Source organism: Sturnira hondurensis, unplaced genomic scaffold (assembly GCF_014824575.4).
Source record: "Sturnira hondurensis isolate 20B ecotype Veracruz unplaced genomic scaffold, ASM1482457v3 Scaffold0006496, whole genome shotgun sequence".
In the NCBI taxonomy this organism is placed as follows: Eukaryota; Metazoa; Chordata; class Mammalia; order Chiroptera; family Phyllostomidae; genus Sturnira; species Sturnira hondurensis.
In genome coordinates, this window is record NW_028079127.1 from 17,898,014 (window position 1) to 17,915,046 (window position 17,033).

The following is a 17,033-nucleotide window of genomic DNA, read 5'->3' on the forward strand; positions in this document are numbered from 1 at the left end:
AAATATCAGTGTATGGTTGCTTCTCGTGAGTCCCCCGCTGGGAACTGGCCTGCAACCCAGGCAAGTGCCCTGACTGGGAATCGAACCATGATTGTGTGGTTCACAGGCCTGTGCTCAATCCACTGAGCTACACCATCCAGGGCATGATGTGCCTTTTTACCTCCCACGAGCCTTGTGTGGGGTCCCAGTTTCTCCGGCTCGTGTGCGTGTGTGTGTGCATGTGCATACGTGTGCGTGTGGAGCCATCCTAGTAGGCGGGATGTGGGGTCTTGGTGATCAGTGTCTCTCTGGTGGCCCCCAGTGCTGCTGGTCGCCCCTTGCCGAGCCTGTTGGGCACATGTCTAAATGTCTTCAGAGAAATACCTATTTGGATCCTTTGCCTCTCACTTTTTGCCTACCTTTTACATTTAAATTGGAGGGATCTCATATTTTGTTTCCTGCGTCAAATGGTTATTCCACATTCACTCATATTTTTCCCAGGAGTGTTACGCTCTCGCGCTTTGCTTTATCGGTCCACACGGAAATGTCTGTTCCTGCTCTGTCGTCCCTCTCGGCGACGGGCCTCAGTCACTGCTCCTCACTGGCTTGCGTGCTCGGGCCCGGGACCTTCCGAGACACCCGTCGCCAGGATGCGCTCTTCGTTAGCGCGGCAGCACCCACGACGCCGTCGGGTCGTGTGCCTGCCCACTGCAGCGAGCGCACCGGGGGCGTGTCCCAGACCGGCACCGTGTACTCTCCAGTCTGCGGCGAACACCACGCACGGCGGAAAGCCGTCTTCACATCCTCTGCTGTTCCGGCAGAACACGTTCCAGGGCGGTGGCTTTCGGAAACTGAAGTGTTCCTGTCACTCAGCCTTTCCCGCTTTCCCCCGTAGGAACTCCTATGTCCGTCTCAGGCACCTGTGCACCAACACCTGGGTGCACAGCACCAACATCCCCATTGACAAGGAGGAGGAGAAGCCGGTGATGCTGAAGGTGAGTGCGGGGCTGGTGCTGCCCCCGGGGCGAGGGCACCTCTGGGCCGGATGGGGGTGGTGACCGTCAAGTCCTGTGGCTCTGGGAAGAGCTCGGTCACAGACAAACATAACCGTGATGAAAGCGTTCTCTCCCAGGGACCTGGTGGCTAAGCAAGGGGCTTTTGAAAGAGCCAGAACCTTCTAGTTTCCCCCATGACCTCTGCCCTAAAGGTCGAGCCGTTGTCTGGATTTCATGTCTGTCTGAACAGCAATTTGGGCTGAGGGGGGTTTGCTCGTGCCCCGAGGGACATCAGAGATGCTGGTTGTTATTTCTATTGTAGTAAAAATTGTTATTATTTCTGTATTTCTGTGCACTTGAATGTGCACGCTGACTTCCTGACAGTTCTTCCAGCCCCTTCGGTTTCCCTCCCTGACGCTCACCCCTGCCTCCGTGCCTTCCTGGGGGTCGCAGAGCACAAATACGCAAACGTGGGCATTTTCTTTCTGAAAAATGGCACGATGCTCTCACTGGTTTTGGGGGGGAGGTGGGGGTGATGGGGACGTTATGGGAATTTTTCTCCTATTTTTATGAGCACTGTTGCGTGTTGGTGAGCATGCGTGGGCTCATGAGTCGTGCATGCCCATCACACTCGAAGCTGTAGGTGACGGTGTTGCCCCACCTCCTGCCTCACTGTCCCCACAGCTCCAGTCCCCAGGGTCATAGTTTGGGTGCTTCTTCCAGGCGGTTTCCCGCTGAGTTGCTTTTGTCTGCAAGAAAGTCCCCAGCCAGCCCTGCAGATAGCCTGGGGCCCTGCGCACACCGAATTTGCTGTCCCCTCTCAGTCCTCTTGGTGGCCTCAGAGACCGTCCCGTGTTTCAGATCGGCACATCTCCCGTGAAGGAGGACAAGGAAGCATTTGCCATCGTCCCGGTGTCCCCGGCCGAAGTCAGGGACCTGGACTTCGCCAACGACGCCAGCAAGGTGCTGGGCTCCATCGCGGGGAAGCTGGAGAAAGGCACCATCACCCAGAATGAGAGGAGGTGAGGGCCCCGCCCCCGAAGCTCGGGCAGCTCCTGCTGCCCTTGGGGGCATCTCGGATCCCTTGCAGAGAGAGCGCTGAGTAGCTGGGCTGGGTGTGAGGGCAGTGAGGCTTAGCGTGGACAGCCGGACCGGCCTGTGGTTCTCAGACAACAGTCTCCTTTGCGTTCCCATTCTCGAGTGTCTCTGAGGCTGTGAAGATGCTCTCTCTTCATCTCCAGCATGTCTCTAGAGAGAGCTTACTGAATGTCAGGGGTCGAGGGCCCTAGGATAGAAACTTGGATGGCCAGCAGTTTCAGAAGGGGATAATGCCTCCACGGACACTAGTGTGTCGTCCGTGTTTCCCTCTGACCGGTCATTGGCCTGATACCAGCTTTGAGGAATTTGGGCAGAACGGGTGAAGTGGTTCCTTCAACCGAGACCCCCACAGGCAGCCTCCTGGCGGTGGGACGCAGGGCCCTGCCGTCTCTGACCAAGTCTCTCCCACCCCACCCCACCCCAGGTCAGTTACCAAGCTGCTGGAAGATTTGGTTTACTTTGTCACTGGTGGGACAAACTCTGGCCAAGATGTGCTGGAGGTGGTCTTCTCCAAGCCCAACCGGGAGCGGCAGAAGCTGATGAGAGAGCAGAACATCCTCAAGCAGGTGGGTGGGACTGGGCAGATCGGGGCTTTGTGAGAAACCGGGGAGGCCTCAGGTCAGAGAGGGACCCGGGTGGTGCTACCTAGGTGGTCTGGGTGACGGGAGTTGTGTGAAAAACAGACTTTACTTTTCAGAAGAGTTTCAAGTTCACAGCAGTGGTGGGTAGAAAGAACCAAGTTTGCACGCACCATTCCCACCCCACACAGTCTCCCCCACTGTCAGAGTCCCCACCAGAGCGGGGCCTGGGTTTCAGTCCACAGGCTCACGCTGACGCAGCGTCCTCCCCCGGAGTCCGAGGGGTCCCTGCAGTCCACCGTGGGGCTGTGCATTCGGTGGGTTTGGACAAACACGTGATGACGTGGTACCACCACTATACTAGGTCAGCCAAGAAGTCCGTTAGGTTTTTCTGTACAATGGGTCTAGTAGTGTTTAGTTGACTTTAACTTAACTCAGAACAATTTTGTTCGATTGTGTCACGACAGCTGTCATATCAGCATGCATTTACAACAGGGGTGTCAGGCTCATTTTCACCAGGGGCCACATCAGCCCCCCAGTTGCCTTCAAAGGTCTGAATGTAATTTGAGGACGGTATAAATGTAACTACTCCTTAACCGGGGGCAAGGAGCTCGGTGCTGCTGCCGGGTAGAAATAAGGTGCCGGGCTGGATTCGGCCCCCGGGCCTTGTGTTTGCCACTTGTGATTTACAAAAAAAATTATCAAAATTGGCGACTTTTTATGTAGCCACTTTATTATTTTTTAAGACTTTAAATATAAATATATATATTTTTTTTCTTTTTAGGATTTTATTTATTTATTTTTAGATGGGAAGGGAGGGAGAAAGAGGAGAGAAGAAGAATCAATGTGTGGTTGCCTCTTGTGCACCCCCTACTGGGGACCTGGCCTGCAACCCAGGCATGTGCCCTGACTGGCAATTGAACCAGTGACCCTTTGGTTCACAGGCCAGTGCTCAATCCACTGAGCCACACCAGCCAGGGCTGCGCAGCCATTTTAATATTGAAGCTGGAAAAACTTCCATAACATTTTTGGTGTATTATCCTTTATTATTTCCAGAGAGGCAAAAATACAACCAAGATGCAAAAGAGATCTGTACGGTGTATGGAGAAGGTGCTGTGAGTGATGGAACATGTCAAAAGTGGTTTGGGAAGTTTCTTGGAACTGTTGATATTTTAGCCAAATGGCCCTTTGCTGTGGGGCTGTCTTAGGCATTGGAAGATGTTCAGCAGCACCCCTGGCCTCTACCCACTAGAAGCCAATGGCAGGAGATAGCCGACAGACTCAAAATATCCAAATCAATAAAGTTATTAGGGAAAATGAAAAATGTACTTTAATTTTAGACAAAAAACGTAACGGACTTTTTGCCCCGCCCCCAGGAGCATCAGCTGAGTGCTGCTGCCCAGAAAACCGCCTGTGCTCCCCCTGTCCACCCCTCTCTTGCCCACCCCACCCCCTGGGCCCGGTCTCATTGTTCGCCTTTGCCCGAATCTCACAACGCGGGCTCACAGAGCACGTGGACTTCCCCACACCCGCCACGTCTGCTTCGTGTCCTTTTGTGGCTGGACAGCTGAGCCCCGTCGCAAACACAGTGGTGGAGTGTTCGCCCTTAGGGACCCCAAGGACAGTTCGGCTGATACCTTTACCGTCCCCAAAACCAGGGCCAGTGCGTTGTGCTGTGTCGCTAAGCTTTTTCCTCTGGCAGAGCACAGGACGGACGAGCACAGGCCACGGGCCCCCTGGCACCGGCCTCTGGGGGTGTCGGGGTCTGAGACCGGAGAAAGAGCCAGCAACTCCCGAGTCGGACAGTTTCTTAATTTCCAGCCAGGAGGGTGGCGCTCTGTTCCTGGGGGGGGGCTGGATGTACGCAGCCCGCAGGACACAGGTGGCCTGCAGCTGGGTGGCAGGTGCTTATTCAGGGCTGTACGTCCCAGGGCGGTGAACCACTGAGCAGGCCTCCTTATCTATGTGAGAACATTCTGTTCCGGTGGTCCCAGCCCAGCCTCCCCTCCCAGGTGAACTGGTGGTCACAGAGGGCAACTCGCTTCTTAAGATGGCATTGGTCACGTCAAGCGCTAGAAGCCATTTGGCCTGAGAGGACTGTGTGGTCCCCGAAGGCCCTTGCTGTAAAGAATGAGTAGCCCTGGCTGGTGTAGCTCAGTGGATTGAGTGTGGGCCTGCGAACCACACAATCGCAGTTCAATTCCCAGACAGGGCACGTGCCTGGGTTGCAGGCCAGTTCCCAGCAGGGAACTCACGAGAGGCAACCATACATTGATGTTTCTCTCCTTCTCTCCTCCCCTTCCCCTCTAAAGATAAATAAATAAAATCTTAAAAAAAAAAAAAAGAATGAGTGACAGCTTACAGGAAGTGCATAGCTGGCATTGTCTGGTGTAAGTGCAAACTGGCGTGCACTCACATCTGGGCTGGCCAGGTGTGCACGCCACACAGCTCTCGAAAGCTGTGGGAGGCTGGCTGCGAGCTCAGCCTGGGGACTCCTGACCTCTGCCACCAGAAGGGAAGCACGTTGGCCGTGAATCCCCCGGCTCCCGTGGGAACGTGGTATTTGAGCAGCCCTTCTCCCGTCAGTGTGTGACAGACCGCCGTGTTAGCACTCCGTCACCTCTCAACACAGGGCTGCGGTCCAAGGGTCAATGACGTGCTGCTGGTCTGGGCGCTGGCTCCCAGATCAGCCTCTGGCACAGTGCCAGCTCGTCTCCATGACAGTGGGTTCCTGGGGGGCCAGGATGCTCTGAGCCGATGGCCAGAGCCCTCAGCAAACACGGTGCTTAGGCAGCTGATGATTACAACCCCCTGCAAGCCAGGTGCTCCCTTCCATTACACTGAGGAGGAAACCACAGGCGCCTGGACCACAGTCCGTGCCGCAGGGAGCCTGGAAGGCATGTGGGTTCAGCCTAGATTCCCCCGGTTCCAGGGTCCACACTCGTAGCCACCACTCTCCACCCTGTGCCCATCTGTGCGGGACGACCCCCTGGCCCTGGGGGCCTGGACGCGGGGAGCAGCCCTCCGCAGCGGGCGAGGGGGGGTCAGGGAGTTGCTGTGCCGGGTCACACCTTCCAGGTCACAGCTGTCCCAGAGGGCGCACCCACTGTCAGACAGGAGCCCACTATCAGACACGAGGTGACGACAGTTCCCCTCCCCCTCTGCGTGGACAGATCTTCAAGCTGCTGCAGGCGCCCTTCACGGACTGCGGGGACGGCCCGATGCTGCGGCTGGAGGAGCTCGGGGACCAGCGGCACGCCCCCTTCCGGCACATCTGCCGGCTGTGCTACCGCGTGCTCAGGCACTCCCAGCAAGACTACAGGAAGAACCAGGTGCGCTCGGGCTCGCGGGGAGGTCACCGCGGGTCCCCCCGCCTGGCGTTCGGGCACTCTCCTCCTGAGTGTGACGGGTCATGTGCACGCTCACGCCACGGCCAGGCAGCCATCGCTCATTGTTCGGTCTGCTCCTGGGAAGGACAGCAAATGTCTGCAGGGCTGGGGAGGGTGGTCCCGAGTCCTTCGGGAGGAGACCTGGGCATGCGCTCTGCAGCCTCGCCCTCTGTGACACTGGCAGGCGTGTGCAGTGGTTTGTGCCGTGCGAGCCCCGAGGGCTGGGAAACGTCATCCTGCTTGTTTGTAGGGGACAGCGGGGTCCTTCCTTTCTGCCTCCTCCATTTCCTCCCTCGCTGCTGGTAACTTTTCTTTGTGTCGGTTCTCCTTCGTGTTTTTTGCCATTCTAAGTCATTGAATCACGTTTGTGTGTGTGTGTGTGTTTGTGTGTGTACATGTACGTGTATGTATGTATGTGTATATGAAACATTCTCCCTGTGAAGTGAATGTTCTGACCTCTTTGGGCTTCCAAGCAATTTGAGATTCCAGGGGCACCGGAGATCTTTCAGTGAGTCAGTGGTTCTCAGGGGCAGCTATTCCATGGGGGACACTGAGCAGTTTCTGGGGACTCCTCTGGGTGTCACACGTGAGGGTGCTGCTGGCATCTGTGGATGGGTAGGGGGGACCAGGGAAGCTGTTCAGCATCCAGAGACACGCAGGACAGCCCTGCAGAAGGAACGGTCCAGGCCCGGAAGGCGGTGGTGCCAGGGCTGAGAAACCCACGCTCCACAGAGTGCAGCCACTGTCCCTCGTCTGTGGGGACATGTACCACGACCCCAGGCGGGCGTCTGAGGCCGTAGAGAATGCCGAGCCCTACGCACGCTGTCGTTTCCTGTGCAGGCTTAGCATTGGGGAAGTTTAACTTCTAAATGAGGCACAGTGAGAGAATGCCAGTAACACGAACACAACCGTGACAGCAGCCTGTAATGAAAGCTCTGTGACCGTGGTCCCTCGTGGGTGACTGAGATGCTACCGAGGGACTGCCGGGTGGGAGCGTCTGCCGCGTGGAGACGCGGGGCAAGGGGACGAGTCCTGCCCTGGGTGGGAGTTGAGCTGGGCCACACAGCATTTCAGCATGTTGCTTTGGATGGTGTGCAGTTTATTGTATTTTTTTACTATTACTCAGTTACAGCTGTCCCACTTTTTCCCCGTTGATCGACCCCGTCCCACTGCAGCCCCCACCTCCCACAGTCAGGCCCCACCCTGTTGCCCAGGTCCGTGGGTCCTTTATACATGTTGCTTGATGACCCTTCCCTTTCTTTTCCCGTTTTCCCCTCCCCTCGCCTCTGTTTCCTTTCTGTTCTTAATTTCAATGACTCTGGCTGTGTTTTGCTTGTTTGTTCATTAGATTCCACTTACAGGTGAAATCATATTGTGTTCATCTTTTCACTGCCCATCCTCCTTCACTCAGCACAATGCTCTCCAGTTCCATCCAGGCTGTCACGGAGGGTAGGAGCTCCTCTTTCTTTCTGCTGCATAGAATTCCATTGTGTGAATGTACCACGGGTTTTTGATGCACTCAGTTACTGACGGGCACCTAGGCTGCTTCCAGCCCTTGGCTATTGTAAATTGTGCTGCTACAAACATTGAGGTGCGTAGGTTCTTTTGGGTTGGTGTTTCAGATTTTTAATTTAAAACTATGAATTGTTTATTCCTGGAATGTTCCACGGAGTGTTTTTGGGCTGTGGTTGATGTCAGGTGACTGAAAGTGCTGAGAGCGGGATTGTGGATGGGGAGGGAGGCCACTGTGCTGCGAACGCTGCTTTGGTCGCTCCTGTCCCCGTGTTGTCTCCAAGGCCACTGCTGTTAAGCCTTCGACAGCCCTGTGTCTGGCCTTTGAATTTGAACTTCTCTGTGAGTTTTTGTTCTGTCCTTGTGAAGACAGTGTGGACCTTAAGCAGAGCTCCACAGTATTAGATACGACCTTGGCAGCGAGTTTTCTAAGGCCCGCACTTTGCTGTCGCTGCTGCCCAATCAGGACGTGGGCTGTTTGTTCCGAGGACGTGGGCACCGCGAGCAGTGGGGTTGCTTCAGGCCCCTCCCAGCGCCACCACCGCGCCCACGTGGTGCCAGGAGATTCATCTGCTCCGTCTTCATCTTCCCATGAGGGCGCCACGGAGCGTGTACAGTGTTCCAGGGCATGGTTCGTCCACGAGGACACTAGCCCGTCCCCTGCACTGTGTGGGGTCCTCTGACTGGTTGCTCCTGGGTCCTGTGTCATGCGGCTGTAGTGTGTCCCGGCGGCTGAGGAACCCCCAGCCCTGCTGCCTCATTGAGTACAAGCCTAAAAGTGGCCCCTGTCCACCGTGCTTCTCCTAAACACTGTACAGGTTTTGAAAGTTAATAAAAGAGGGGGGCTCTTGAACTTGGAGCAGGCACATCATCTGTCTGGGGCAGGGAGGTATGTTCACGTAGAAAGCAATATTCATAAGAGCCTTCCCTGAGTCTGCAAATATTCCTATGGAATGTGATGTCTGATCCTCAAAGAGACTTTTAAAATGTGTTTTCACCCCAATAAAGAAAACAAAAGGGGGCAAAATTGTTCTAAAAATCTGTGTGTGATCAGCAGCCCAGAGCGGTGAGGCCCAGTTAGATTCTGTTGAATTAGAAATAAAACCAGGGCTGAAGACCAGCTGTTGGCCTTTTAGAAAAGAAATCACGGCATTAACATGTAAGCCGCGTGCTTAATGAAAGGCCCCTCTACGCGTGCGGGGCGTCTGGGGCGTCACTGTGGCCGAAGGGTGAGCCGCTGCCGCTCTGTTACAGGTGTGGGGGTGGTGTCCCCCCGCCCTCTGCTGCCCAGGGCAGGCGTTCTGCCGGACGCTGCCAAGTGCCTGCCCATGGCTCACCCGGCCCCCCCGGGCCTCCCTCCTTCCACCAGGAGTACATCGCCAAGCAGTTCGGCTTCATGCAGAAGCAGATTGGCTATGACGTGCTGGCCGAGGACACCATCACCGCCCTGCTGCACAACAACCGGAAGCTGCTGGAGAAGCACATCACCGCCGCCGAGATCGACACCTTTGTCAGCCTGGTGCGCAAGAACAGGGAGCCCAGGTGAGGGGCGCGGGCTCGCTGCGCACACCTCTGTGTCTGAGGGGCAGGCCCGCGGTGACCCTGGTGCCTGTCCCCGTGTGCTCTTGTTGGGGGCCCACCTGTGCAGACCAGGCAGGTGTGCCGAGGGCCCTGGAAGCGTCACGGGAAGAAGGTGGTACCGGCTGCTCCCAGCCACAGTGGTAACATTCCAGGAACATGTCTTGCGCCAGAGAGGGAACTATGAGCATTTTGCCTGAATTGTCTCCTTCAACCCTCAGCAGCCCTCTGAGGTTGTACCTAGGGACACCTTTCTGTAGATGAGGAAACCAAGGTAGAGGCCACTCCCCCGATAACAGTGCCCAGAGGACATGGCTCATGGGATGCGCCAGGGGCTGTGGCCCGCAGTCAGCAGCACAGCCTTGCCCTGCCTTCTGGGCACCACTGCTTCCCCCCTCCCGCCCTCCCTCCCTCCCTTCTTTCCTGTCTTCTTTCCAGTGACCGGGTTTCTGGGGGCACCACAGGCACTGGCTGGTACCAGAACCTTGAACGTCACTGGTCTCGTCACAAGGCCATTGGATCAGTGCACCTGAGAACAAGTCGGCTCTGAGAGCCAAACCTCGGCTCAGTCTACAGAGCGCGTCTTGTTTGGTTTCCCTTCTCAATAGGTTCTTGGATTACCTGTCCGACCTCTGTGTGTCCATGAACAAATCCATCCCGGTGACGCAGGAGCTGATATGCAAAGCGGTGCTGAATCCAGCCAATGCCGACATCCTCATCGAGACCAAGTGGGTGGCCGTGGGGTCCCATCGGGGGAGGAAGGGCCCTTGCTGGGCGGTGTGGGGCTCAGGGGGCGTCTGCGCTTGTGCAGGAGGAAACGGAGCCCCTGGTGTGTCCACGCTGAGGCTAAAGCTGAGCCAGTCAGCATTGGAGCTTCCCTTAGCCACGGCCGTGGCCGGGGAATCGGGGTGGCTTTGGGTGGCCGGCCCGGCTGCAGCCTCACTTTACGTGCTGGCTTACAGGCCACACCAGCTCGCCTGGGAGTGTCTGACACAGACTCAGTGTAGTTTAACAGGTTCGAGTTCATCCACTTTAAACTTTAAAGGAATCGCTGATTCAGTGTTGCTGTACATCCGTGTTGGATAACGGTTTTTAAGTGATCACTGTTCACCAGTGCTCACTGGGCCACAGGGTCTGTGGTTAGCAGTGACCCGTTTTTAAGAAGGGGACACTGGGCCTCAGAAGTACAGGCCCAACAACGCGGACCGTCTTCAAAAAACACCCAAAACCTACATCATGCCCTAAACTTGCGATTTTGTTTGTTTCTCGTGCATAACGTAATTTGGGGTTTGGGCTGACGCAGGGTTTGTCAGCCTTGGCGTTTTCCCAGTTGAGGCCAAATGGCTGTCGTGGGGACAGTCCCGTGCAGTGTGTGGTATGGCGCTGCATCCCCGGTGCTGCCCACTGGAAGCCGGCAGCCCCTTCTGCCGCTCGAGAGATGCACAGATCCCCAGGCGTGGCCACGTGTCCTGGTTGGGAACCAGAGGCTGGAAGTTCAAAACCAGCGTGGGGCCCTGCGTGGCTCCACCTCTGGGAGGGGCAGACACGTACGGAGTCAGGAGGCCGCACGTGGCTCGGGAAGCGCAAGGCGGATCAGGAGGCCAGGGCCTTGCCGGTGTGGGTTGGAGACTGGCGATGGGGCCCATGCCAAACCTAATGCGTCCCTCCCACCTCGTTTCACTTCCCAGGTTGGTTCTTTCTCGTTTTGAGTTTGAAGGTGTTTCTTCCGGAGAGAACGCTCTGGAGGCCGGAGAGGACGAGGAGGAGGTGTGGCTGTTTTGGAGGGACAGCAGCAAGGAGATCCGCAGCAAGAGCGTGCGGGAGCTGGCGCAGGACGCCAAGGAGGGGCAGAAGGAGGACCGCGACGTGCTCAGCTACTACCGGTGAGGGCGCGGCGGGGCGTCCGTCGCCGCCCCTGCGCGATCACGCCCGGGACTCAGTTGCGGCCCGTGCTCCCATGGTCGGCCGAGGGGCGGGCGCGTCTTTGAGGGGTGCAGGGTAGGGCTTCCGCATGGCCTGGGTGGTACATCGGCCTCCGGGCGTGCTCGTGTCGCCCCGGGGCAGGTCACCTGTGCGTTTCCCACAGGGGTCAAGAGTCCTCCCACCCGGGTTCAGACCCGGACCCTGCTCCTCATGAGCTCTCGGACCTCGGTCACGTCACAGGTCTCTCTCTGTGCCCCTGGGTCTACAAAACAAGGGCAAAGAGCGCCACCCTCGTGGACCTCGGCCCCCAGAGCTGGGGACTGTGTTGTGCACGTGTATGCATACACATTTTATCTGTGTGCACATGCACACACGTCTACTTCTGTATTCGTTTACTCACACCGGTGGTAAAGCCCACGAGTGCGCGCCAGCCCTTGGGGTCCTCATCAGCACCGTGGGGCTTCTCCAGCCGCCCCCTCTCCTGAGTGGGAGCCCCCTTGTCCGACAGCGTGAGCCTGGCTGGTGTCTTCCCGGTCTGTCGGTCTGTTTGCCTCTGTCTGTCCCTCCTCCATCCCAGCATCGCCTTGGTCCCATCTGTGAGGCCTGCTGGCCCTGCCACCTCAAGTGACAGGGATGGAAGCCGAGACGTATTTTATTAAAAATGGGAAGGAAAGATGGGACAGGGCTCACAGTCTTTTCAAAGGAAAGGGGAATTCCACAGTGACGGTGACGTTCCTGTGGCCACAGTCTGCGTGCTCCCCGTGCGGGCGTGTGCCGTGTCCCTCCACGCCCTCTGCGTGTGCTTAGCTACATTTGCGTGCAGTCAGAAGCTGTGCAGACACGTGCTGGACACATGGTGTGAGCAGGACTAGGCTCGAAGTCCCTTCTTCCTTCGGTGTTGGGTTTGGACCATGTTCACATGGAGGAGGTAGATTCACCCCTTGCGTGTGCGCTGCCGATGGGTTTCCATTTTATTAACATGCCACGTTTTCATTGCTCTTGGACATGCCGTGTCCACCGCCGTTTAGCCTCTCACGTCAGGGGACACCCTCGTTCCAAAGTGGAAGCGGCCCCGCCACCGCAGGAGCGGGCTTGTGGGACGGAGAGTGCGCCCACTTCGACTCCACTCAGTGGCCCTAAGTTGGGTGTTTTGTGCTCCCCTCGGCCGTAGATGTGAGCTTTTGTTCCTTGTCTTTGCTAACTCGGAATGTGGGGGTGCTTTTTAATTCTGTTAAACTTGACGAGCATGAAACGGAATCATTTAAATTTGCGTTTCACGGATAAAGTGAAAGTTACGGGACTTCAAAGTCAGTCCTGTAACTCGTGGAGGTGCGCATGAGTGCGGCTTTGAGGTCGGAGCCAGTGTCGGCCCCCGTGGAAGCTCCTGGCGTCTTCTTTCACAAGTACGCTTACTCCTTTCTTGCTTGACGCATCTTCTCCCGTGAGTGGGTGAGAAAGTGTCTCCATGGTCAAGTTTGGAAGCTCCAAAGGTCCCCACGTTTGGAGGAGGAGGAAAGTGAAAGACACATTGAGAGGCCCCTGCTCCTTACACCTCGTTTGTGATGTGTCGGGGTGCACGTGAGCTGACGCCCCATAGGTGTCGCAGAGCTGCTAACAAGACCCACCTGGGCAGTCTGCACCATTCCCTGTGTGGTCTCTGGTCCACCGAATAAAACCACAACTGAGGGGAAACTGGCAAGCGTGGTTGGCTGACTGGCTTTTCTTGGTTTACCTTATAAAATAAACACGGCCACACGGAATCGGGAAGAACCTCACTACTCCCGCAGGGCAGGGCGGGCGTGTGGGCCTCCCTGCCTCGCTCGACCCAGTGCTTTTCTCCACTTGGGACGAGAGTGGACCCAGACGTGCCAGCCGGTTAGGGAGCCGGGTCGCTCTGGTGGAACCCGAACCCTCCCACAGCGACTGGGGCGCGCGTCTGATGTCACTTCCCTCCTCCAGGTACCAGCTGAACCTCTTCGCCAGGATGTGCCTGGACCGCCAGTACCTGGCCATCAACGAGATCTCCGGGCAGCTGGACGTGGACCTCATCCTGCGCTGCATGTCGGACGAGAGCCTGCCCTACGACCTCAGGGCCTCCTTCTGCCGCCTCATGCTGCACATGCACGTGGACCGCGACCCCCAGGAGCAGGTCACGCCCGTGAAGTACGCCCGCCTCTGGTCGGAGATCCCGTCGGAGATCGCCATCGACGAGTGAGCCGCCCCCGCGCCCCGTCCCCTGCCCAGGCGGGGGTCCCCTTGGGCCGTTCTTTGTGGCAGAGCGCCCGTGGTCGGGTGGGGCCCAGCCACGCCACGGACGGCAGGCGAGGCCGTGGGACTTTAAGCTTCACGTAAAGCGGGTGGCAGACACTACTTCTCCGAGAGCATAGATGGTGACAGGAGTGTGTTTTCCTTCAGCAGATATTTGTGTCCGCTGGCACCGGCACAAACCACAGCACCGTCTGTGTGCTGGTGGGGCCGGGCAGCTGGTCACCAAGACCAGCGTCTGAGATGTGCATCTCGGGGACACGTGTGGAGTGGGGAGTGAAGTGGGGGCGGGGAGGCGGGCCGCCCTGGAACCTGGGACCTGTCCCCCCTCCGCCCCTCCAGCTACGACAGCAGCGGGGCCTCCAGAGACGAGATCAAGGAGAGGTTCGCGCAGACCATGGAGTTCGTGGAGGAGTACCTGCGGGACGTGGTCTGCCAGCGCTTCCCCTTCTCCGACAAGGAGAAGAACAAGCTGACGTTCGAGGTAGCGTGCGAGGCGGTGACCGCGTCCTGGCCGCTTCCTGCTGGCCGCTTCTCGGCGGTGGGCGCGGGGGTGACGGAAAACACGGGTGTCTTAGCACCTGGTGCTTTTCACCACGAGACTCCGGTTGGGTCGTAAGAAGGGATTCAGCTCGGTTCTGTCCCAGAGTGCAGTGGGCTGGTGCCTGTCCCTTGGCCAGATGGTAGCGCTGCGCTGAGGTGCTCCGTGGGCGGGCCGTGTGAGACGCTGTGCGCCCTGTACACGGTCCCAGTAAGCACCATGAGAAGCAGGCAGGCCGCACTGGGCAGCGGACACAGAGCAGTCACCTGTGGACAGACATCCTCATTGCCTGTGAGGTGAAGTGTTCCCCTTTGTGACACTTAATTCCCCGGAGGGGTTACGTGTGCAAGGACGACGGTGTCTTTCTGTCCTCGCTGAGCGTCACTGGCTCGTCCCGGACCACGTGGGGAACCTGCGCAGAGCACAGGGCGGGCCAGTGTTTGTTGCCTGGTCACTAGGCAGACCGTGGCTTTGCAGGTTTTCATCTCGTGTCTTCCCCTTATGAAACAAAATGGAATTGGATCAGAAACTGGAAGCAAAGCGCACGTCCTCTCTTGTCACAAGGAAGGTCGGGATTGGCCCTCTGTACACTGGTCGGTGGAAAGAGGAGCTGAAGGAGACAGAGTGTTCAGCACCCCCTCCCTCCCTTTTAACCGCTAGGTTGTGAACTTGGCCAGGAACCTCATATACTTCGGTTTCTACAACTTCTCTGACCTCCTGCGATTAACCAAGATCCTCCTGGCCATCCTGGACTGCGTGCACGTGACGACTGTTTTCCCCATCAGCAAGATGGCAAAGGGGGACGAGAACAAAGGTGGGTGTGGTGGGGGGTCTGGCGGGTGCTAGGCACCTGACGCCCGCCCCTTGGTCCTACACCGGGGGTCCCACCCTGTCAGCCACTGTGAGCGCCTCCGACGTAAAGATGGGTTGGAAGCACAGGGCGTCGGGCCCCCCGCGCCCACAGCTGAGAGTCAGAGACTGTTCTGTGCACTTCCTGTGTGTTTGTGTGTGTTTCTCTGTGTGTTGCTGAACCATTTGCAAGTCACCTCACAACCGAAGTGTCTGCCTCGCTCACAAAAAGGCACATCCCGCCTTTGACCTCTGTGTCCCGAGGTCCACAGTGAGGGTGCCAGTGTGCCCCAGGGGTGTGCCTGGGTGGCCCTGTTCAGTTGTGAACGAGAGAGCCAGCCTTTCTCGGCCCCTGTGCACCGAGGCCACCAGTCAGCCTGTCCCTGAGCCTCCTCATCCCCACTGCACCGCCGAGGAGATGGGGCCTCCGAGCTAACCTGGCGTGCTCGTGGCCAGGCGCAGGGCTTTGTCCACGCCTGTGTCCCTGGTCTGCACAGCAACAGGCACGTAGTGGGTGGCCAGGAAAATTTGGCGGGAGAATCAATGCACAGAAATGCTCCTTTAGGGATGTCAAGACTTGGGTCATTTCCACCCACCCCCGCCCCCGAAGGCCCATTATCTTCGATGGGCAGTGTTAACCCTTTCAAGTCTCTGGGGTCCTGAGACTGAGCAGAACCAGAGAAATGATAACTTGCCGACTGAAAGGGCTCGTGTCCCGCACCCGGCATCCTGAAGCGCTCTGTGGGGACCTCGTCAGGACACTGTCTGTCCTGATCCCCCGGGACAGTGACCAACCAGCATGGGTGCGGCCCATCCATGGGGTGACAGCTGGTGGCCCAGGATGGGGCCGTGACCGAGGTCTGCCCCACCCCTCCAGGCAGTAACGTGATGCGTTCCATCCATGGTGTTGGCGAGCTGATGACCCAGGTGGTGCTCCGGGGCGGGGGCTTTCTGCCCGTGACCCCTATGGCTGCTGCCCCTGAAGGCAACGTGAAACAGGCAGAGCCGGAGAAGGAGGACATCCTGGTCATGGACACCAAGCTGAAGATCATCGAGATTCTCCAGGTAACCCTCAGCCGGCGGTGGTGGCAGGGGCGAGAGTGCGTTGTGGGGCACTGTGACCACACTGTGGCGTCCTGCTTTGACGGGACCCAGGGCTCTCTGGTCAGGGGCGGGAGGTGTGTGCTCAGCTCGGAGGCCACTTCGTCTCTCTCCTGGGGTCTGCTCCCCTCCCCGGCGTGCCCTGGTCCATCCAGCTGCGCCCGAACTTCCCATACTGCCTCAGCTTTCCCCAGGGACTGGCCTACACGTCTCCACCCTAGCTGTCCCCCTGGCTCCTTATCTGCTCCCGGGCACTTGTGTGTGTTGCTGACGGCCCGAAGCTCATCCCAAGGTCCCGTTTGCTTCGCAGCGCCTGCCTGCCCCTCCCCCTCCCCTTCTTTATTCATTCATTCACCAACTAGTCACTGAACCTTATTCGGGACCAAGTACTTCCAAGCTTTTGAGATTCAGTATGAATAAGATTAAATCCATGCTCCCAAAGAACTTACCCTTTGAGAGGGGACAGAGACACTTCCACCCCATGCACAGTGTGGGACAGTGACGAGTGCCAAGGAGGCTGGGGTGTGAAGGAGGGCTGGGTGGTCTGCGGCTGTGGGGACGGGGCCTGGGTGTCGTTTCCGATGGGCCAGGCCGTTGATGGAGTACAGGAGCCCCGTGCGCGCACATAGGGAGAGAGTCTTGGAGGCAAAAAGCGCAAGGGCCTCAAGGGGGTGTGCCTGGCGGACTTGGGAACCTGTGGGGTTCAAGAGGGAACGGGAGGGAGAAGATTAATGGGGTTGGGGGTGACAAACAGCTCTGGTGAGCGATTTGCTGTGAACTGGGGAGGGGCTGGAGGGCGATTGCTGGTAACAGGTGGGCTCTGCTGGGATGCTGAAGCCCGGAGATTGTGGGGTCTGTGTGCTGAGTGGAGCCGGTCACGGGGGGCGGGGGGGGGGGAGCACGGGGAGGAGCAGAGTCCGTAGGTGGCAGGAGGGGAGGGCGCGCGCCCGCCCGCGGCAGAAGATGAGGCTCAGGTGGCAGGACCTCCCGCTGCCCAGCGGCCTGTGTTTCCTCTTCTGCTCCTGGAGGAAGTGTTCTTGTAACCAGCTTTCCCTGGCATCCCGTGCTGCCTGGCCCCAGCCGGGAACTTGTGGCCGAGCATTGGAAGAAGTGTTTGCAGACATAAGGATTTTGTTTTGAGTCTGAAATCCCATTTTACTGATGGTTTGAAAGCACCCGTTAGACTCCCCCAAAGAACTCCCTCAGGCAATAAAGACGGACTTAA

At 57.8% G+C, this 17,033-nt stretch overlaps 1 protein-coding gene across 6 annotated transcripts in view; it reads left to right on the plus strand.

The window, feature by feature from the left end:
* ITPR1 (inositol 1,4,5-trisphosphate receptor type 1) overlaps positions 1-17,033 on the plus strand; it is a 222,065-nt gene that overhangs the window by 94,527 nt on the left and 110,505 nt on the right. For all 6 annotated transcript variants that reach the window (XM_037049555.1, XM_037049550.1, XM_037049551.1 and 3 more), the window contains 11 exons: positions 875-974; positions 1,836-1,996; positions 2,497-2,638; positions 5,824-5,982; positions 8,921-9,093; positions 9,738-9,857; positions 10,818-11,012; positions 13,012-13,263; positions 13,660-13,801; positions 14,519-14,672; positions 15,585-15,772. In XM_037049555.1, the coding sequence (XP_036905450.1) occupies positions 875-974; positions 1,836-1,996; positions 2,497-2,638; positions 5,824-5,982; positions 8,921-9,093; positions 9,738-9,857; positions 10,818-11,012; positions 13,012-13,263; positions 13,660-13,801; positions 14,519-14,672; positions 15,585-15,772 (1,786 nt within the window). The remainder of the gene's footprint in view (positions 1-874; positions 975-1,835; positions 1,997-2,496; positions 2,639-5,823; positions 5,983-8,920; positions 9,094-9,737; positions 9,858-10,817; positions 11,013-13,011; positions 13,264-13,659; positions 13,802-14,518; positions 14,673-15,584; positions 15,773-17,033) is intronic.